Source organism: Culex pipiens, chromosome 2, assembly GCF_016801865.2.
Source record: "Culex pipiens pallens isolate TS chromosome 2, TS_CPP_V2, whole genome shotgun sequence".
Taxonomy (NCBI): Eukaryota; Metazoa; Arthropoda; class Insecta; order Diptera; family Culicidae; genus Culex; species Culex pipiens.
The window spans coordinates 65,093,798-65,115,799 of NC_068938.1; the positions used below are offsets into that span (position 1 = coordinate 65,093,798).

The 22,002-nt window shown below is 37.1% G+C and overlaps 2 protein-coding genes across 13 annotated transcripts in view; one reads left to right on the top strand and one right to left on the bottom strand.

Moving 5' to 3' along the window:
• The window catches only part of LOC120418411 (dual specificity calcium/calmodulin-dependent 3',5'-cyclic nucleotide phosphodiesterase 1A-like), a 673,125-nt gene extending 651,878 nt beyond the window's left edge, over positions 1 to 21,247 (top strand). For all 11 annotated transcript variants that reach the window (XM_052707729.1, XM_052707732.1, XM_052707722.1 and 8 more), the window contains 3 exons: positions 2,881 to 3,130; positions 16,608 to 17,829; positions 21,068 to 21,247. In XM_052707729.1, coding sequence (XP_052563689.1) covers positions 2,881 to 3,130; positions 16,608 to 17,829; positions 21,068 to 21,192 — 1,597 coding nt within the window. In that variant the 3' untranslated portion in view covers positions 21,193 to 21,247. The remainder of the gene's footprint in view (positions 1 to 2,880; positions 3,131 to 16,607; positions 17,830 to 21,067) is intronic.
• LOC120418412 (mesoderm induction early response protein 1) overlaps positions 9,588 to 22,002 on the bottom strand; it is a 30,551-nt gene continuing 18,136 nt past the window's right edge. For both annotated transcript variants that reach the window (XM_039580792.2, XM_039580790.2), the window contains 3 exons: positions 15,500 to 16,362; positions 10,845 to 11,112; positions 9,588 to 10,330 (listed from right to left, as the gene is read on the bottom strand). In XM_039580792.2, the coding sequence (XP_039436726.1) occupies positions 10,287 to 10,330; positions 10,845 to 11,112; positions 15,500 to 16,348 (1,161 nt within the window). In that variant the 5' untranslated portion in view covers positions 16,349 to 16,362 and the 3' untranslated portion in view covers positions 9,588 to 10,286. The remainder of the gene's footprint in view (positions 10,331 to 10,844; positions 11,113 to 15,499; positions 16,363 to 22,002) is intronic.

A 22,002-nucleotide genomic window follows, 5' to 3' on the forward strand; every position in this document is an offset into this window, starting at 1 on the left:
GTCCATACTCGATTATCTAAAGTTCGATTAACCGAAGGTTTGTATGGAACTTCGGAAAATCGAATCATGAACAAAAAATATATTATTCCATAATTGTTATTTTCTTATTTTTAACGTCAAATTCAAATTGCGTGACCCCATATTAGTCAAATTTGAATGCTTGGTTGCATTAAAAATTACAAAATACCAGACTGATGGCAAAATAGGGTATACATGCCATTACTGAGGAAATAAAAAAAAATAATTTAATTCTTTTTGTTTTTTATATTGTTTGTCAAGTTTATTTTTTGTAATATTTTTTATAGAAAAAAATATTTACAGACCACCAAAAAAGGTTCTTAATATATCATCACTGCCATTTTAGCCGATATCTTGGATTTAAAAATTCTAAATCACTCTAAGTAGTTCATTGGTCATACTTAAGAGCGAGTCCACGAACAGGGCATACCCCTTTGTATGGGACGTCGTTTGGACCTCACCAATCTGCCTGAAATTTTCAGGGGTTGTTTGTACATATAAAACTAGCATCTGGCCAAAATTTGAGCACTCTAGGTCAACGGGATCGGGACACAAAGTTTGAAAAAGTTAAAAAAAAATAGATGCTGCTTTTTTCTGGTGTCATCTAGTATCCTTGGAAACGAACTTGATTTTCAATAAATGTGAATCGAAGATTTTTTTTTAACTTTCCTTTTTAAAGGGTTAAAATGGATGAAAATAAACATTTTTATGCATGTTTCTATTGTGAAATTGTCTCAGGAACACGAATATGATAAAATTATCACCAGAAAATGGGAACCAAAATGTACCAAATGTACAACCAAAAAATTCACAAAAAGTTAAAGTGTTAATTTAATATGTTAAACTGCCTTACCCAAAGCGTTCTCAGTCTCAGATGGTAGTCCCAGATGTCCCCTATAAGCTGCAGGTCGAACCGAGTTGATATCTGGATGGAACACTTTTTTATTTGAGTTTGAAAATTATGCTATTTTTTCACTAAAATGTCAATAACTCCCTTTAGATTTAACCAATTGGGGTGCAATTGGGTGAATTTTTAAATTGAATTGAATTTTGCCCAAGTTACAGCCTTTTTAAGATTTTTGACGTTTTTGAACCTTCAAACTTTGTGTCCCGATTTGCCCCACTTCCCGTTGACCTAGAGTGCTCAAATTTTGGCCAGATGCTAGTTTTATATGTACAAACAACCCCTGAAAATTTCAGGCAGATTGGTGAGGTCGATGCGAGATGGGTATGCTTTGCTCGTGGACTCGCTCTTAAGCACAACAGTCAAAAATAAGAAAACGACATTTCGTGATTCGATTATCCGAAGTGAAATTTTTCCGAGGCCTTCGGATAATCGAGTCTGGACTGTATTGTGATAGTTTGAAAATTCATTTCAAAAACTCGAAAACTCAACGAAAACTCGATATTTTCAGCACTTGTCATATTTTTCCAACTTTGCAGAGGATAAATGTACAACTACTGTAAACTACTATTTCCTCGACTATTTCAGCATCCATTTGGGCCTTGAAAAGTTCAACTTTTTAGCACTTGTATTGAAAAGAAATATTCATCCAAATAAAAAATATTACATAGAAAAGTCGATTTGGGGAAACGGTAGAGACCACATCAAAAAAAGTTAACGAAAAAAAATCTGCTCGTTATTTAATTCCATCAAAGTAGCCACAAAGAATGTCTGTTTAATGTTTACGTTTAATTATTCGAAAGTCACTGTTGCGTTTCAAAACGAAATCGGGAAATCGGGACAAATTTCAAAATGTCCAATAAGGAACTGAAAAGACCCCACGAAAGCGATGACAGTGAAGAGGAGACGATTGGATACAATTTCGAACAGAGCTTTTATGCGACTTTCTATGGAAGGTATAACAAATTTAAATTATAGTTTTCGTCGAAAAAGTGTCGAAAAATACATTTATAAAATCAAATTGAAATGCATGCAAAACAGGTAAATTGAATGTTTTATGAAAACCCACAAACAAAAAACAATCTACGTCAAAACTGGTGGATCAGCAAGTCGTCCTGCGAGTGCCATTTACATGTTTACAGGTTCCAACGCTAAGTAGTGTCCTCCACACCGACGGCGGTGTACACTTCCTATGTAAACATTTATGTGTATGTGTGTCTGAGAGAGAGCAAACGTAGACTTGGGACTAGAATAATAAAAAAAGTGAAAAAAGTAAAGCTTAATATCACTCACTGCTGCTTTTAGTGCTTAGTTTTCAACTCGAATAGATTGCACTTTGACACGCTAGGCAAACACAAAACCTCACTTCCCTTACTTATTTTTTGTCGTTAGAACTTGGTTGCTTTCACAAAACTGCTTTTAGTTTGATAACACTCAATTGTAATTTTTTTTTTCTGTTTCATAATCTGCTTTGGTTTTAAAAACTTGCTAACAATGCTACCAGCATAACTCGGAATCGCTTACCCTAAAAAAATCTAATCCTTTATCCCTTGTCTTGACTTGTCTTATCTGGGCAGCTTTTGTTCGTCCGCTGCCAAACCCCTTGTAAAAGTTAGAGCTCCCTTTCGGCAATGAAATAGACACAACTCGGTGCACATCCACCCAGTGATAAGCGATTGACCGTCCGCTAGTTTGGAATGCCAAGTTATAATAACAATTTTCATTATTACATTGAACCACTCGCTCGAACAATAATCCCTTTTTTTCGATCTCCACTTCCACAAAAGTTTTTAACTTATCTCAATCTCTTGTCCCGATTAAAACTAGTTTGAATCCCAAAATTTGCATCCCCACTCCCCTCTGTCCTTGCAAATGCCCCAAAACGTTGTACTAATTCAAAATTGTTATTCTCTCTTTCTCTCTCAAAACCAACCTCCCCCACCCCGCAAACATTCCAGACGCTTGGCCGACGAAGACGATGAGCTGTCCGAGGTGCAGCCGGATGCGGTCCCGCCGGAGGTGCGCGAGTGGTTGGCGTCCACGTTCACCCGCCAGCTGGCCACCACCCGGAAGCGGTCCGACGAGAAGCCCAAGTTCCGGTCGGTGGCGCACGCCATCCGGGCCGGCATCTTCGTCGATCGGATCTACCGGCGCATCTCGAGCACCGCCCTGATGCAGTTCCCGCCCGAGGTCGTCAAGGTGCTGAAGGTGAGTGGAACAGATATTTGTGAAAATGTTAATCAAAATTGGTCTTTCCAATCCTTTTGGTCTACTGTATGTTAAAGCTAGAAAACTTGGACAAAATGTGGATTTAAACATTTAACAGCATTAAAATATTTTTAATTTGATAGTAACAACGCCCAAAAAGATTTCTAAATCGGCTTGGAGTGATTAAAATGGGTATATTTCCCCTATTAACTTTTCTCTTTGTTGCAAAATTTTAAAGGAAACCCAAAAAAATATTGCTTAGAAATCGATTTAAAATCTCTGTAGGGACCATCCATAAACCACGTCGACACTTTTTTGAAATCTCAGGTTTAAAATTTGGCCATTTTGTATCTTACAACTTTGTGGGTGTTTCTTAAGAAGAGATTTTCTGTTCGATTTGTTGTCTTCGGCAATTTTTTTCTTTATAATTGTTGGAGATAACCGAGTAGGCCGGTGCTAACAAGTGAAGAGGACTTCAAGTCAAACATAAAATTAGTTCATTACACGAATAAACTCCAAACCCTACAGACGTGTTTTAATCCACACTCTTCAATAACCAAGTATAATTAGGACTTTTCAGAATTAAAACATTCTTGAAAATTAGATTCCTGTTTTTTTACGTTTTATTGCTAAAAGAAAAATCCCAAAATACGCTTTTAATTTCAAAATTTTGAGTCTTCGATTTGAGAAAAATTTGAAATATTTTCAAACAATATTTCAAAAATCATTTTCAGATGCAAATAAAATTTTCGATCAAATATGATTACACAATTTAAGATAAAGTGCACCGTTTTCAAGTACAGTAATTGTTTGGTAACTAGCCGTTGTTTAACTAGGCTGCATTTTAACTGGGCGCTCGATAATTGGGCTGTAGCCCAGGGTTGCCAGGTTGCCAGATAAACCTGGGAATGCCACACGCAGAAAAATATTTTGTAGAATCAGCCTGTACGAGGTTTGATTCAATAAAATTTTTGTTGAATATAATCAACGCCGATTTTGCGTTGAAACAAACCTTGATTTTCTCAATTCCACACAAATCTTTTGTTGTTTTGAAAAAGTTGCTTTGATGTTTAGCGTTGATTCAACAAAAATCTTGATTTTCAAATCAACAAAACGTTTTGTTGATTCAAATATGCCTTATTTTTCTGCGTGCAGATTTTTCAAGTGACAGCCAAAATAATGATTCATCCTGGGATGGGATAAACAAAGAGAAAAAAACCTATTGTCAAACTAAACCACTTCCAACATGGCCGCTTCTGTCAACCTAAACCAGTCCTTTCTTATGAGGAGAAAATGAGAAGTATTGTAATTTGAGATGAAAAAAAAATAAAACAATTTTAATTCAATTTAACAAATAATTGTCAATTGCATTAAATAATAGATTGATTAAAATATTTTCAATTGAAAGGAATTTATTTCTATCGTACACCAAATGTTGAACTATCTGCATTTTCATTTTAAAAAACAATACATTTCATAAACTGACGATTCTTTTGCCAATTTAAAACTATTGTTATTTTTTTGCGCGTTACATAGAAATGTCATCTAGATTGAACAATATTAAACCCGTGCTTCCTGTGAAATTAAAATGTGGTGTGACGGAACAACATCGTAGAACTGGATTTAAAAAGAAAACGAAAAAAATGGCCACAGTTTAGTCTATTTGATTTTTTCGCACATTTTCATTTCAACACGTTGCCACAAATTGAATATCAAACTTTTTACTCTTTGAAGTGAATGAATTGGTACAAATTTGAATTTTTGCCAGCCATTTCTTTCGATTCTGACACCTTAGGGCGTGCGACCTATGGAATGTTAACTTTCGCAAACAACATTAGTTGAGTAAAAATTGCCGCTGAATTCGCTTTGTAAATGCCTGCCCCGATACTCTTCAAGTGTGCTCCTCTTTGGGGAACTGGGAAAGATTTATTTACTTTCTTTGCGTAACGAGACAACGACAGGAGTAGATCTAAGAAAAAATCCCCCCCCCCTCCCCCATTTAATGACTTGCAGGCTTTTTAGGATTTTTTTTAGATTGAAGTAAGTGATCGTATCGTAACAATTATCAAATTTGAGCGTGACCTCGAGTCATCTTTGATTTGCCAACCATTTCTAGTGATTTGTATCCGGCAGCTCCTTATGAACGGATCCACAGTAAAACGATGGAAAATAAATTCAGGATTCTCCAGCCACGTCCAACCGCACATTTTAACAGCCAAATTCAAAAAAATCTGCGAGGAAAAACTAAACAACATTTCAACCAAAGAAAAAGTCATCCGCATGCTTGAGCACTGAGTTGAAAAACATCAACAAGAAAATTTGAATTGTCAAGCTATCTGAATCACAGATTGCTTGAAATTTGTACTCGAACACAAATTTTCTTGCAAGAAACAGAAGAAGAATACAAACGTAAACACTCAAAAAGAAAACTCTATCCAGCCGTCCCGTCCCAGGATTCATCCTTCTCTGGGACGGGACGGCTGGATAGAGTTTTCTTTTTGAGTGTTTACGTTTGTATTCTTCTTCTGTTTCTTGCAAGAAAATTCGTGTTCGAGTACAAATTTCAAGCAATCTGTGATTCAGATACCTTGACAATTCAAATTTTCTTGTTGATGTTTTTCAACTCAGTGCTCAAGCATGCGGATGACTTTTCTTTGGTTGAAATGTTGTTTAGTTTTTCCTCTCAGATTTTTTTGAATTTGGCTGTTAAAATGTGCGGTTGGACGTGGCTGGAGAATCCTGAATTTATGTTCCATCGTTTTACTGTGGATCCGTTCATAAGGAGCTGCCGGATACAAATCACTAGAAATGGTTGGCAAATCAAAGATGACTCGAGGTCACGCTCAAATTTGATAATTGTTACGATACGATCACTTACCTCAATCTAAAAAAAAATCCTAAAAAGCCTGCAAGTAATTAAATGGGGGAGGGGGGGGGGGGGGGGTTTTCTTAGATCTACTCCTGTCGTTGTCTCGTTACGCAAAGAAAGTAAATAAATCTTTTCCAGTTCCCCAAAGAGGAGCACACTTGAAGAGTATCGGGGCAGGCATTTACAAAGCGAATTCAGCGGCAATTTTTACTCAACTAATGTTGTTTGCGAAAGTTAACATTCCATAGGTCGCACGCCCTAAGGTGTCAGAATCGAAAGAAATGGCTGGCAAAAATTCAAATTTGTACCAATTCATTCACTTCAAAGAGTAAAAAGTTTGATATTCAATTTGTGGCAACGTGTTGAAATGAAAATGTGCGAAAAAATCAAATAGACTAAACTGTGGCCATTTTTTTCGTTTTCTTTTTAAATCCAGTTCTACGATGTTGTTCCGTCACACCACATTTTAATTTCACGGGAAGCACAGGTTTAATATTGTTCAATCTAGATGACATTTCTATGTAACGCGCAAAAAAAAATAACAATAGTTTTAAATGGGCAAAAGAATCGTCAGTTTATGAAATTTATTGTTTTTTAAAATGAAAATGCAGATAGTTCAACATTCGGTGTACGATAGAAATAAATTCCTTTCAATTGAAAATATTTTAATCAATCTATTAATGCAATTTACAATTATTTGTTAAATTGAATTAAAATTGTTTTATTTTTTTTTCATCTCAAATTACAATACTTCTCATTTTCTCCTCATAAGAAAGGACTGGTTTAGGTTGACAGAAGCGGCCATGTTGGAAGTGGTTTAGTTTGACAATAGGTTTTTTTCTCTTTGTTTATCCCATCCCAGATCCTTCTCTGTGCCAGATGATGACAGATTTTGCCAGATTTTTTACATTATGCCCGTTTTGAACAACTTTTGGATTGAAATGAACGAATATAATTGAAAATCTTAAAATATAGAATATGTTTTTCTTGAAGGAAAAGTAAGTTCAACATTTTTGAGGCCATAAATCAGTTTAATCATCCGAATTCTACAAACTTTTGAATTAAATAATAACCTACAACCAGGCACCATTCAGAAATGTTAGATTATCGACTGCCAGATTTTCATTCGATACTTTGCTAGATTTTTCAAATTTTTACCTGGTAACCCTGCTGTAACCCACCTAAAAAGCAGACAAACGTCAAAAAACAAAAACAATCCGAAATGATCGAGGGGCCAGTGCACAGTGGTCCAGATCACAAAATCAAGTGGAAAATGAATTTTCTGAAAAATTGTGAAGCTTTGAAGCTTTGGTGTCTTGAGAAGAGTTGTTGCAAATGAAAAGGGGCAACTTTTGGTTTGGTTGGAAATTAGGGTGGTTCACGATTAGGGTGATTTTGAAAATCTAACTTTTAAGGAGTATTTTTGTGATTTTTTTCGTCTTCTAGAAAGTTGTTGGACTTGCCAATTTGAGTAACTTTGTCGAGGACACAAAAATTGTATCTCGTAATCTACGCCTTCTACTACCAAATTTATAGAAAGCATCTGAGCAAACCTTCAAAATCAGTTTTTTGAACGTGGCAATTCAGGGTTATGTTTTAAAGAAAAGTGATATTCGGGGCACTTTTAGAGCTCTAGCAAACTAACATTTTTAATTTTGAACATGTCAAATTCGACTTAAGGGTCAAAAGTTACAGCAATTTTAAGGTAAAAGAGATGCAAATTTAAAACCTATGTCTTGAAAAGGCGCAACTAAATTTTAAGCGCCAGGTTGCATTTGAAAAAGGAGATTCAGCACTACAAACGCTCGAAAAATTCTTAGGGGTGTTTTTCTTTAAACTCGAGATATCTTCATTTGAAAATGTCTAATTTTCAAGGGAAAACTACATGGGACCACCCTAACAAAATTCGAAAATTGTCCAAATATATGTTTTTTCATATAATATTGCCCGCTGAATCTGAATCTGCCCTCAGAATTGAGGCAAATTATAAACAAATCGATTTTTGGTCATATATTGGGTTTAGATGATAATTTTATGAGGACATCAAATGCCAACTTTTCAGAAATTTCAAGAACGGTAAAAAATCTTTCACCGAATTATGAATGTTGGAATCAATACTGATTTTTCAAAAAATCAAAAAGTTGGTCGCCATAAATTTTCTACTTCATTTTTTGAAAATTTAATTTGCAATCAAAAAGTAGTGAAATTTTGATAAAATGCACCGTTTTCAAGTTAAATCCATTTTTAGGTAGCTTCTTTGAAAATTGTCGCAGTTATTAATTTTTTTTAATTTGTGCTTATATTTGCCCACTTTTGAAAACAATGAGAAAATTCTCTATATTTTGCTTTTCCGAACTTTGTTAATACGATCCTTAGTTGCTGAGATAATGCCATGCAAAGATTTAAAAACAGGAAAATATATGTTTTCAAAGTCTCACTCAAACAACTCAAAAAACCAATTTTTCAGTTTTTGCTTTTTGGGTGTTTTTTAATACCCCTGACTCAAGGCGGTTTCAAAACCACCCAAAAGGCAAAAACTGGAAATTTGGTTTATTGGACCTTTTCAAAAAAAACTCCAGATATGAAACATTCGTAAAATTTTCGATCTTTCGAAAACTATATATATATTTTTTTTAATCAAGACTAACATTTCAAAAGAGCCAAGCATTCAATATTATTGAAATGCAAGTCTTGATTTTAAAAATATGGGTTTCGAAAAGATCGGAAAATTTCACGAATGTTTCCAAAAAAGTTTTAGCCGAATTAAAAAATACAAAAAAAAATCGGATGACAGAAATCTCAGAAAATTGCTCACAAGCAAAACCTGAAGATGAGCCAACGATTTTTTTTCGATGATTTTTTTGTGAAAATTGCTCAAGATGTTAAAAAGACGCTCACGAAAAATGCAGGAACTCTTCTAAATAATACTAAACAATATTTACTAAAACTGTTTCTGAGTGCTCAAAATCTTCATAAACTGAATGCGGTAATTCGTTATCCAGACAAATTTACATAAAAGTCTCCATGTTGACCAATTCTTGTAAAGTTACAACGGCTTTAAAGATAAAAAAAATGTTGAAAAACAGAGTTTTGGGATTTTTTTGTGGGTTTTGCCCATTTCTTTTTCTTTTTTTTTCGTCCAATTTTCCATAAGGTTGATTATTTGGTAGCAATTTAACTCGTTTTTACAGTGATGTAAGCTCATTGACTATCCAAGTTGCCATTTTCTCGAAAAATAAATTTTTCAAAAAAAAACATGACTCCCTTACATTTCAACCGATTTTAGCTGTCTTGGGGTGGCCCGTCGAAAACTTCAGATTTTATTTTCAAAATATCATATCTCAGAATACTGCCGGCCTATCGTCCCATTTAAACGCAAGTAATGAAAGACCGTAAGAGCAATGTCGTACCGCCCCTTTTAAACGTTGCTCCCGAATCACGTCGAACTTCGTTGGACAATAACCCAAAAAAAAACGTACTTACCAGAAATTGATGGAGTCGCATGGTAATTCACCCCACCTTTCAAGGAGCAGCTTGATGATTATCATTTTACGGAAGGAATTTCGGATACCAATAAAAACGCTCAACCTTAATTTTCAATTGTATGATTTCCTATATATTTTGTGATTTACAGAGGCTTAGTGTGTTTGTTACATCCGCAGATAATTTTGACAATGGTTTAAATGCATTTGTTTTCAGTTTTTTTTTTTTTTACATCCACAATCAGTTTTACATTTTTAATTTTTGTGCAATTTCCGCTTCACTGAGAGTTTGAAATTTTTGAGACCAAAGTTAGTTTGAATTTCTCACTTTTCTTCTTCACTTTTCATTCTGCTTGCCACTTTGCATTCCGCTTGCCCTGAAATGGTTCACGATTTGCTGTGTGTTCTAATCAACAAATTGTTTAGTTTGTTTCTTACTTTCCTGCTGCTGCGGAATAAAAAGCGCTCACAACTTAATACAGCTAAATCGGTGTCTCGTCACTGCACTTTTTAGCTTCTTTTTTCCGCAGTGAAAAAAAAAACAGTCTAAACAAAACAACAATGTCCTGCGTGTGTTCACTTGAGAGTACGAGGCACAAAAAGCAACTGAAGGTGTCTGTGTGTATGTGTGAGAGTAGTGTGTTCAACAACAAACTGGGCAACCAGAAATGGGGGCACCTCTTCCTCCCTGCATCTATCCGTGCGCTTGCGGAAGCTCAGATCCAGTCGCGTCCCCGAGACCTCGACGGCTACTGCTGCTGCGACCAACCCTGGCCAGGCCAGGGCGAATCACGGGCTGGGCTAGTCACAGTGCCGAAGATGAGCGCTTTGAAGATCCCGTCGAGTGCTCTGAGCGATTGGCGAGATTTTTGCGTTTTTTTGGGGGGAAATTTTTTGTTGCATTTTTGGAAGAAAGAATTTTGATTTTTTAAATGGACGGAATTGTTGGCAAGAAAGCAGAAATAAACAAAATTAACAGACAAAGCTTAAACACAGAGAGCATACATACACACACACACAGATATGGTAGTTGTTTTGGATGAAGCGGGGCGTTCTCGCGGAGCTGTGAGGGTTAAGTTTACAGGTTTTTAGGGGAAAATGTACAAGAGTGAGACCCCCCTCTTCTCCGATTGTGCGGTGTGACCTCGTTCAGGCAATGATGATGGATCGACTTTCATGTTGGCTATGGCTTGCACAGGTCGTCCCTTCCTTTCCCAAAATGTGTGAATGACATAAAGATGATAGATTTGGTTCACCATTCCACGACATCAAAAGCAGCAGCAGCAGCATGATGAAAAGCGCAACAACATGCAGGACGAACGAACGTTTATTGCGCGCTAGTAGCTACCACCGTCGTACTCACCTTTCGAGTCCATCAGGCGGGCCCGTTTCGCCTCGGAGCCGCCACCCCCCGCGTACAGACTGTTGAAGCCCGGCGACGAGCTGCGGTCGCCGAAGCCGGTGCTGTTTTCCTGCTCCTCCAGGAACCGGTCCATGTGGTCGGTCAGTCCCGGATGGAGGTTGTACTTTTTCTTCTCGAGCCGGGCCTTGCTCGCGAACAGGTCGTGCCGTTCCGTCTTCTTCCACAGGTAGTAGAACTGCACGAGCTCGCCGACCGAGCGCGTGCGGACCTGTTGAGGAGGCAGGTTTAAAATATTTATTTCAAAATGATCCTTCAATATTAAAAAAAAAAATTTGTTTTGAACAGTGAAGAGATCATTCAAACAAACAATAAAAAAAAACCTGAAGAAACATAAATTTGTTCCCATTGCCATGCCTTCCGAGCTGCGATGATAGGGAAAGGGTTGCAATCCTCAACACAAACAAAAGTGCGTACAAGACAAAGGCAAAGGAGAGCTGTCAATTCGAACGCCAATTTGTGGTTTTCAAGGTTGAACTAAACAAACACTGTCCGACGACGTACCTTCCGATCGGCGGCGATATAGAATTTTTTTGGCTATGATTTTTGCATAATTTTAGATATCTTAATGATCAAAGTGCGACAAATTGCGTGTTTTTGATATGTCATATTTGTTTGTATCATTAAAAGTTTTCGCCATTTAAAATTAAATTCAGTGTTTGGGAAACGCTAGAATGGCAAACATTTCCGATTACCGATATTACCGATCAGGCGGTAATAAAATGAAAATTTAATGTTGTCATTGACATGGTCAGATTAGCTGTAAAAATATCAGATGCCGAAAACAGAAAAAAAAAATCTGAGAATAATAAGAAAATAAAAAGCTTTGATACTGCGATAACAAATCAATAACATAAATGTTATTTATTAGCAATTCTCCTGAATTCCTCTAATCAACTTTTTATTGTATTTTTTTATTTGTATGAAACTTTGTCCTTTGATTCCTTGTGTCCAAATAAGCCATCATTTGTTTTTTCATACAAGGGATTTTTCGATCGATTTGGTGTCTTCGGCAAAATTGTAGGTTATGATTAGAGCTATTCAGAAAAACTCTACACTCTTAAAAAAATATCCTTTTTTGCCTTCCTCACTGAGGTAAGGCTATAATCCTGCTCTAAAAATGAACTTCGTATAAAAACGTCGTAGACCCACCTTCATGTATACATATCGACTCAGAATCGAAAACTGAACAAATGTCTGTGTGTATGTGTGTGTGTATGTGTGTGTGTATGTGTGTGTGTATGTATGTATGTGACCAACAAACTAGCTCATGTTTCTCGGCACTGGCTGAACCGATTTGACCCGAACTTGTTGCTTTCGACTTGGTTTAGGGTCCCATAGATCGAGTTTTATACAGATTGAAGTTTCGATAAGTAGTTCAAAAGTTATGTATAAAAATGGGTTTTCACATATATTTGGATCTCACTTAACTGTATGTAAACTATGTCCGGGTCCATCATCCGATCCATCGTTGGTTAGGTTATCAAAAGACCTTTCCAACGAGTCCAAAACATTGAATATCTGGCAACCCTGTCTCGAGATATGGCCACTTAAGTGATATTCATATACTTTTTTGAAGCCGGATCTCACTTAAATGTATGTAAACTATGTCCGGATCCACCATCCGACCCATTGTTGGTTAGGTTATCAAAATACCTTTCCAACGAGTCTAAAATATTGAAGATCTGGCAACCCTGTCTCGAGATATGGCCTCTTAAGTGATATTGATGTACTTTTATGAAGCCGGAACTCACTTAAATGTATGTAAACTATGTCCGGATCCACCATCCGACCTATTGTTGGTTAGGTTATCAAAAGACCTTTCCAACGAGTCCAAAACATTGAAGATCTGGCAACCCTGTCTCGTGATATGCCACTCAAGTGACATTTATGTACTTTTCTGAAGCCGGATCTCACTTAAATGTATGTAAACTTTGTCCGGATCCATCATCCGACCCATCGTTGGTTAGGCTATCAAAATACCTTTCCAACGAGTCTAAAACATTGAAGATCTGGCAACCCAGTCTCGAGATATGGCCACTTAAGTGATTGTTGTGAGGAAGGCTCCAACCACATAGGTGGATTAAGTTAGTTTTTACTTTTGACAAACTTACACTCTTCGATTCTTTTATTTTTTGAGTAGAAGTAAAGTATTTAAAGTAGAATTTTTTTTAAGAGTAAGTTTTTTAAGTAGAAAAAAAGTTGAGCTAGAGGGTAAAGCGGACGTTTTGTTTTAGCCAAGTCATGATTTTTTAAAAGTTTTTTAGAAGAATAGAAAATGCACACAAAAAAATAAAAAAAATATATATATGCTAAATTAAATTCTCAAAATGTACTTTAGTAAAAATCTCCACAATTTGCTTGAACAATTGTTGATCCGACCTTTGGTTGCTGAGATATGCCCTTGTAAAAATGAAAATTATCAAAAATGAGTTGTTCTATGATCTGCTTGATTGACCCTCCTTTTTCAATCGATCATATCTTGGAATCCATTGATCATTTTGACGACCATTCGATGCCAAAAAATGAAAGTTGTGTGAAAACTTTTTGAAAAAGATATTTTCAAGTTTTTTGTGTTCAAATCACGATTTATATTTCAATAGGGCCAATATGATTTAAGCCCTTTTGAAGTTTGAGTCGTGATTTGAAATAAATATTAACTGAAACAAACCTCACAAATAAGTGTGTAATAATTAAGACTTATTAACAAAAATCTTAATCATCATCAGGGGTGACATTCGGTCTGTAAAAATGAAAAAAATCGTAAATATGGAAATTTGTAAAATTGGAATTGTAAACCATCTCTCGGGTTGGTTTTCAAAAGGTACTAAATACTCCGCATTGTTCATCTGCACGTCCTTTAAATCCTCTTTAAGGAAGTATTAGACTACGACAAACAAACAAACTTTTAGACACTTTGGCAGTTTTCCCTGCTCTGTTTGTTTGCAGAAAGGTCTGCCTGCATACGTTTGGCTTTGTTTGCGAGTTTGGTAAATTTTCAAACACAAAAAAGGCGAGTTTGGTTGCCATAGTCTAATATCTCCTTTACTGAAAAACAGTGAAATTTTGATGAGTTTCAGAGAAAAATCAAATAAGTGTTATGGCAGTTCCGACGTATTGCAAACTAACCAGAGATCTGTTCAAATAAAAACAAACTATCAAAAAACTGATGATAGTTAATGACCAAATTTAGGATGAACTGAATAGATATCTTTAGCTTTCCGTTAACCTTTTTTCAGCAGTTAAAAAATCCTCAAAATTATCAAAATCAGTAAGCAAATTTAATTAGCAGTTATTGATACAAAGTTAATCCAATAGTCTTATACAGCCATTCCACGTCAAACAGGAAGTTTCCAAATCAAAAGTGCTCCGATTTGGCTTAAATTTGGAGTGGTATTTTTTTGTTCGGCGATTATGGTGCTCCTATCCGAAATAGGGTGGTCCGAAAAAATGCGTTTTTCGCCGATTTTCGCAAAAACCAAAAAAATCATATCTCCGGAACAACTGAGCCAATTTTGGAGGGCCACATTTTAAAAGAAAAATTTATTTGTTGAGCTTTTGAAGAAAAATATTTTGTGGTTCAAAAAAAAACTAGCTGATTATTTGAAAAGATCCTATGAAAATTTCATTTGCCGATTTCAAGGTCTCGGGACCAAAGAGCCCATGTCTGAAAATATTTTTCCTTGTAGTATTTTATCAAATATCTATTAACACGTTTCGGAGATATGATTTCTTTTTAACACAAAAACTGGGTTTTTCGACGCGCCGCGCGCAGAAACGAGCAAATAACGAAAACGGGTAAAAATCAACACTTTTCACTAAAACTGCGATAACTTGATAATTTAAGCGGTGACCCAACTAATAACCTTTCTTTTGAAATGTGGCGCCCCAAAATTGGTTCAGCCGTTTCGGAGATGATTTTTTGAAAAATGTGTTTTTTTTTCAAAAATTGACGAAAAATGCAATTTTGTGGACCACCTTATTTCGATAGGACCACCCTAATCGTCAAACAAAAAATTCGGGTCTAATTATTTAGGCCAAAGAACCCCCACTCCAAATTTGAGCCAAATCGGAGCACTTTTGATTTGGAGAAATCCTGTTTGACGTGGAATGGCTGTATACTCCTTATACATTCCAATAATTTCATAGCCGGCCATCGGATATTATATTGGTAGACGCGATTTTTATTCAGCTCTTAATAATGGATTCTAATTTCGAATCTGGTAATAACATTCATTATTTAAAAAACGATACTTGAATAAAAACGTAATAATTTCAATTGTAGTTCAAAAACCAAATTTCTGACGATACTTCAACTGTGTTGAATATTTCCGATTTTTGGCAAAATTGGTACTGAAAACTAACGAATTGCCGTTTTAAAAAGTGGTTGAGGATAAACAATAATGAAGTTTACCGAACATCGATATGCTTTTACCGAATTCCGTAATTTTCAGTTAAGTAAACTGTTCAGCAGTTAACTATTTGGTAAACTTGATCGAATTCGATAAAAAAAAAAACATATCTGGATTGCAGAGAAATAGACTTCTATTTTAACTTAAAGAAATTTTTATACAAGCAAAGCCCCTCTTTTGACTCACCTTCGACTGCTGTATCATGTGAAAGTCCTTCCCGTGTATCCGCAGCCCGTTCTCAAAGTTCCGACACTCCTCCTCGGACCAGATGCTCATCTGCTGTTCCGCCACCGGCACCGCGTTAATCCGCTTCCTCCGCAGCGCCTCATCGATGTTGTGCCCACACTGCTGCAACAAATACAACCCCTGCTCATCATCCCTTAGGTGCCGCCCCAGCGGAATCGAGTACACGCTGGTCGTCTGCGGCGTGCCCGTGTTGGCCGCCGCCCCGGCCGCAATCTTCACCAGATACTCCTCGATGTTGTCCTCGCCCAGCACGGTCGGGTTCCACAGCAGCTTGTCCTCGTTCTCGTACGGCAGCGCGTCGTCGTACCGGCACAGGCCCTCGGGGATCTGCGCCTGGAAGTCGCTGCCCACCATGATTGTCTTTTTGACCTCCTCGTCGGGAATGTAGTCGCCGTCCTCTTCGTCCTCGCTCTGCTGCTGCTGCTGCTGCTGCTGGGGTTGCTGACCTTCGCCGACGTTCGGGGCAAACAGCTGTCGCAGAGTTGTCGCACCCCCGCCAGCAGCGGCCGGGTGTTCCTCGTCTTCTTCGTCCTCCTCGTAGTAGCTTCCAGTGCCAGCGCCAGCGCCGGACGAGGTCGCTACCGTCGGTTCGGCCGTCCGGTCCGTCGTCGTCTCGTTGTCGTCGTCCTCCTCTTCTTCGTCCTCGTCGTCGTCGTCTTCGTCGCCGACTTCATTTTGTGGGTTTTGCGTTTTTGCGGGGGTGGTAGTGGTGGTCGCGGGAGTTGGGGTTGTCGTGGGCGGCTGGTCGGTGGTTTGAGATTGTTGCTGTTGCGCTTCCTCGATGGGCATGGTGGTTGGTGGTTCTGGAAATAAAAAAAAAGATTCGTGATGATTTCAAAGGATAATTTTTGCGGTTAATTCTAAACAGTAGGCCTGGCCTTTGAAAAAATAAATGTGTTAGGGGCGACCGACCCAGCATTCTCAAGGATGATTAGATTAGATAAAAATAGGATCATGACCAATAACGGCGCCTACCCAAGTGGTCGTGCCAACCTAACCGAATTTATTGAGACAAATTCTAACGCTCTCCCTCTTTCCCTTCCCGCAGTGCCTGGACGACTGGTCGTTCGACGTGTTCGCGCTGGCCGAGGCCGGCACCTGCCAGCCGGTCAAGTACCTCGGCTACGACCTGCTGAACCGGTACGGCACGATCCACAAGTTCAAGATCCCGCCGGCCACGCTGGAAACGTTCCTATCGCGCATCGAGGAGGGCTACTGCCGCTTCCGCAATCCGTACCACAACAACCTGCACGCCGCCGATGTCGCACAAACCGTACACCACATCCTCTGCCAGACGGGGATGATGCACTGGTTGACCGATCTGGAGATCTTCGCCACGCTGCTAGCGGCCTTAATACACGACTACGAGCACACGGGGACGACCAACAACTTCCACGTGATGTCCGGATCGGATACAGCGATGCTGTACAACGATCGGGCCGTGCTGGAGAACCATCACATCAGTGCGGCGTTCCGGGTGCTGAAAGAGGACGACTGTAACGTGCTGCAGAACCTCTCCAAGGAGGAATTCCGCGAGCTGCGGTCGCTCATCATCGATATGGTGCTCGCGACCGACATGTCGTTCCACTTTCAACAGCTGAAAAATATGCGCAACCTGCTAACGCTGGCCGAGCCGCAGGTGGACAAGTCCAAGGCGCTCTCGCTGGTACTGCACTGTTGTGATATTTCCCATCCGGCCAAACGCTGGGACATCCATCACAAGTGGACGATGCTGCTGCTCGAGGAGTTCTTCCGGCAGGGCGATCTCGAGCAGGAACTCGGGCTCCCCTTCAGCCCACTGTGCGATCGTAACAACACGCTCGTGGCGGAATCCCAGATCGGTTTTATCGAATTTATCGTCGAACCCAGCATGGCTGTGTGTGCCGATATGTTAGAGATAGTCTTAGCACCAATAGCACCAATCGCAATGAGTAGTAATAGCAAAAACAACAACAACAATAACAACAATACTAGCATTAAAGCAAACAATACTCTAAGTGTACCGAACAACAACAACAACAATAATAACAGTAGCAGTGGGGGCGGCGGCGGCGGCGGCAGCAGCCCAACCACAAGCAATGAAGCAATAGCAAACAACGGAGGAAGCGGCAGTAGTAGTGGGGAAACGACGGCGACGACGGCGGACAAACCGCCTACCAAACCGAAGGACGTCAAGAATGGCGCCAAGCCGGACCGGTTCGAGATCAAGAAGCCGTGGATCACCTGCCTGGCGGAGAACAAAAAGATCTGGAAGGAGCAGGCGCAGCGGGGTAAGGTTTTCTCTCTTCTGTAAAATATCATTTTTGGATTCCACTTTTCTCTCTATCTCTTCAGCTGAGTCCATTGAACACAAGAAATATCATGCGGGAGAGAGCGGAGAAAAAAGACAGTTTTCTCTCAGTTTTATTTAGCTCTCTTGAAAATGACACTTTGACCCTTTTTCCCTTCAAATATGTGCAGAGCTTTTTTGACGAATATCTTCGTGTCAGGGCTCTTTATCTATAAAATTATAAAAACAATTGAATCAAATAAAAGTTTCACACCAGCCAAGTAAGGATAATTTCTGGAGTTTTTTTTTAAAAAAAGGTCCAATTTGTTTTTGTTTTATGGGTGCTTTAGAGACCGCCTTGAGTAAGGGGTATTAAAAAACACTTAAAAAGCAAAAACTGAAAATTTGGTTTATTGGACCTTTTCAAAAAGAACTCAGCTCAGCTCTGTTCTCTTGCACCACCATGCGTCGGCTTGAGGAACTAATTTTCTCTATTATCAGTTTACTGCCAAGCGACTGTCAAGTGGTTTTGTAGAACTAGAATTTTACATTTGAATTTAACAAAAAAATGAAATTTTATCGTTCTTTGTCATTTCGGTTATGCTTGTGACATTGTCACTGCACATTTTCAATTACAAATAAGGCCGCTGCCATTTTTTTGCAAAATATATGTCGTTTATTTGGCTTATTTTGTCTGCGTAAATAACATTTTAAAGTTCAGACTCGATTATCCGAAGGTTTGCATGGGACTTCGGATAATCAAATCACGAACAAGATAATATCCTTTTAATATTTTTTTTAACTGTTTACCTTAAAATCGAGTTTTGCGACCCCATTTCAGTAAATTTTAATAGTGTATTGACTATAAAATTACCAAATGTTTTTTTTCATATTTCTTATTTTATCGCCGCCATTATGGCAGCCATCTTGGTTAAAAAAAATACTTTAGCGTCCTACTTAAGCTCGAAAACCAAAAATAAGACAACGACAAAAAACATTTTTTTTCGTGATTCAATTATCCGAAGAGATTTTTTTTTCAAGGCATTCAGATAATCGAGTCGGGGCTGTATGTATTTAAATCTTGAGTTTTTATTTGTTTAAAAAAGTCTTTTTTTTTCACTTTTGATATTGAAACCACCTTGAGTCAGGGGTACTCAAAAACACCCAATAAACAATAATATAAAATTTTGTATTTGACCTTTTTTTTTAAAAAAAAAACCCCAAAACAAGCCAAAACATAAAAAATAGTAGACTTTTTATGAAAAAAGAGGTTTGTTAGGCAATTCCATATGACAGTGGTCCTTGCCAGTTTGGGGTGGTTCTAACAGATTTTTTTTTAAATAGGCAAAACAATTTATTTTTTAAATTAAAAAAATCGCAACTTATATCTTATTTAAGCGCTCTTGGACGCAAATAAAAAGTCATTTGCATAGGTTTTCAGAAAAAAAGAGAATTGAAAATTTATTCAAAAATTTAAAAAAAAATACTCGGTCTGGACCAAAAAGCCTGTGTCAGAAATATTTTTATCGGGTTCGCCGGAAAATTTATATAATAAAGTCAAAATTTTGTTTATTTACAAAAAAAACTTTCAAATTTGGGAAAAAATCAAGATTAACGGCTCTACCCGTAGAAATTGCATTCAGTTGACTTTAAATATGCAACAACAACAAAAAATATGGGTTTTAATTTATGAAAAAAAATGCACGCAATGGTTGGTACAAAGAAGATAAAAATATCAATTTATGTTTATCGGGAAAATTCTATTTTTTTTTATCAATGTCCTTTCTGCATTTTTTTGTATGCCATTTGGATGTTTTTGGACACCCCTGACTCAAGACGATTTCAAAAATACTTAAAAAGCAAATTGAAAATCTTGTTTATAGAACCTTTTTAAAAAAAAAAACTCTGGAATGTCGTGTTTCTAATACATTCATAGATACGTAAACCTCAGAGAACATAATAGAAAAACAAAATAAACAATGATTTTAAACAAAACAAAAAATGGTGAGATTTACGCTAAAATCGTGAACTTGATTGGTTTGTTCAAGTCCGTAAGAGATTTTTAAATAATATTTCATCTCGTCTAATTTTTTTTTCTTTGTAGAAAATAATTTTCTAAAGATAGTTTTTATGATTCCGACAATTTTTGTTTTTCAACAAGCGCGCTACCTGCCCAAACAGTGTTTTTTTATGAAGGTGGTATTAGACTATGACAAACAAACAAATACACTTCCACTTTTTCGCGAACAAACAACGCAGACAAACTGTCAAAATGTGCGAGTTTGTTTGTTTGTTTGCCGTAGTCTAATACCTCCTTCACTCTTCATTGTAATTGTGTAATTGTAAGAAGCATTATTAATTTCTTGATACAAGCCACCTTACAAAATTTGGGGTCTGTCCATAGAAAAGTGCCATGAAACATTCGAAAATCTGTATCTCGAGAAGGGATTTTCTGATAGATTTATTGTCTTTGGCAAAGTTATAAGATATGACAAGAACCATTCTGAAAAAGCTACACGCTAAAAAAAACCCATTTTTTCTAAATAACCTTTCATCACAAAATATCGATTTTGACAAACTTTACCAACTTCAATTTTTACATTTTTTAATTTTGAGCTAAGGGTTTGACGGACGTGCTTTTTTTTGTTTATAACTCTTTGGATTTTTTTTTTCATAGCATCAAAAAGCACACAAAAAATAGATATAAAATAGAATTCCTAAACGAAAAGTACTTTTGTAAATTTTATAAGGTACAAATTTTTGAGTTATAGCCACTTTTAAGATAAACTATTCAACAATTTTATTTTTTTTTTGTTTTCAATTTGGGTTCCTTCTTGTATATCTTTTAAAAATATATTACAAATAGCAAAATTCTACAATTACCATTGTTTTCATTTGCCTAGCTTAAAATAAAAATTAACAAAAAAAAATTTTTTTTGTTCTATCAATAAATCCTCAATTTTAAATTGCATATATCTTGAAAATCACTGATCACATTTTTAATGTTAAAAAAAAAACTTGAGTAAAATTTTGCTAACCTCTTGAAATATTAAATATTTTCAGATTTTTGAAATCACGACTTACAAGGCTAAATTATATGATTTAAGTCCTTTTGAATTGTTAAGTCGTGATCAAAATCTGATTTTTTTCAAAGAGGTTGAGACAATTTTACAAAAGTTTTACTTTTTGCTGATTTTTTTAGAAGAAAAATCTAATCGCTTAAATATCCCCCCCCACAGATGCGGAAGCCCGGGCCGCTGCCGCGGCGGAAGCGGCCGCCATCGAAGTCGCCGCCCAAGAGCAACAACAATCAACGGACGACGGAAGCGCCCCGGAGGCGACGACCTCGGAAGTCAAGGACTAAATTGTTCGTGTTTTTTATTATTATTATTATTACTATTAAAAATATTAAATAAATATACAGAGGATAATTTCTACGTACCACAACACACACACACACGCAGCAAAAAGATAACACACACACACTTTGCAGTTTAGAAGGGCGAATGTTGCTGGAGCGCTGCAGGATAGCGATTTACACTAGAGAATACACACAGAATAGATTTACCGACACATGCAAGCAGACACCCCCCCTTTTTCTATTTAGAAGAAAGTAAACTTATAAGTGGGTAGTAGCGAAAGAAGTAGTTGAAGTGAGGTAGCAACTTTCGATGGAAATTTTTGTGCGCGAATGAAACAAATAGAACAGAAGTAACGGTAGAGACATTCAAAGAAAGGGACAGTTGCACTGTTTTCTAAAATTTAAAAGAGAAATTAAGAAAACAAATCAGATGAAAGAATAAAAAACTGCTAATAAAAGAGGAAACAAGTACATTTAATAAAAAAAAACACAGAAACACACACACATATATTGCGATAAATGTCATTAGGAAGAAACAAAAACTAAAACATCTAAAGAGTCTAATAGTAATAAAGCTGATAACAAAAGAAGAAGAAAAATACATGAGAAAGTATTTACACTCTCTATCCATACTGTTACACAATCGAATTGAATCACAAAACAAAAAACACAACCTGATATATTAAAATGACACTTACTAACTTCTATTAGGGGAAAGAGCCAGAAAGAAAGAAAAGAAAAGAAACTATTTTCAGCAAAGCTAACTAAGACTCGAAGGAAGTCACTCTTGTTATACGTTATTCTCTCGCGCTT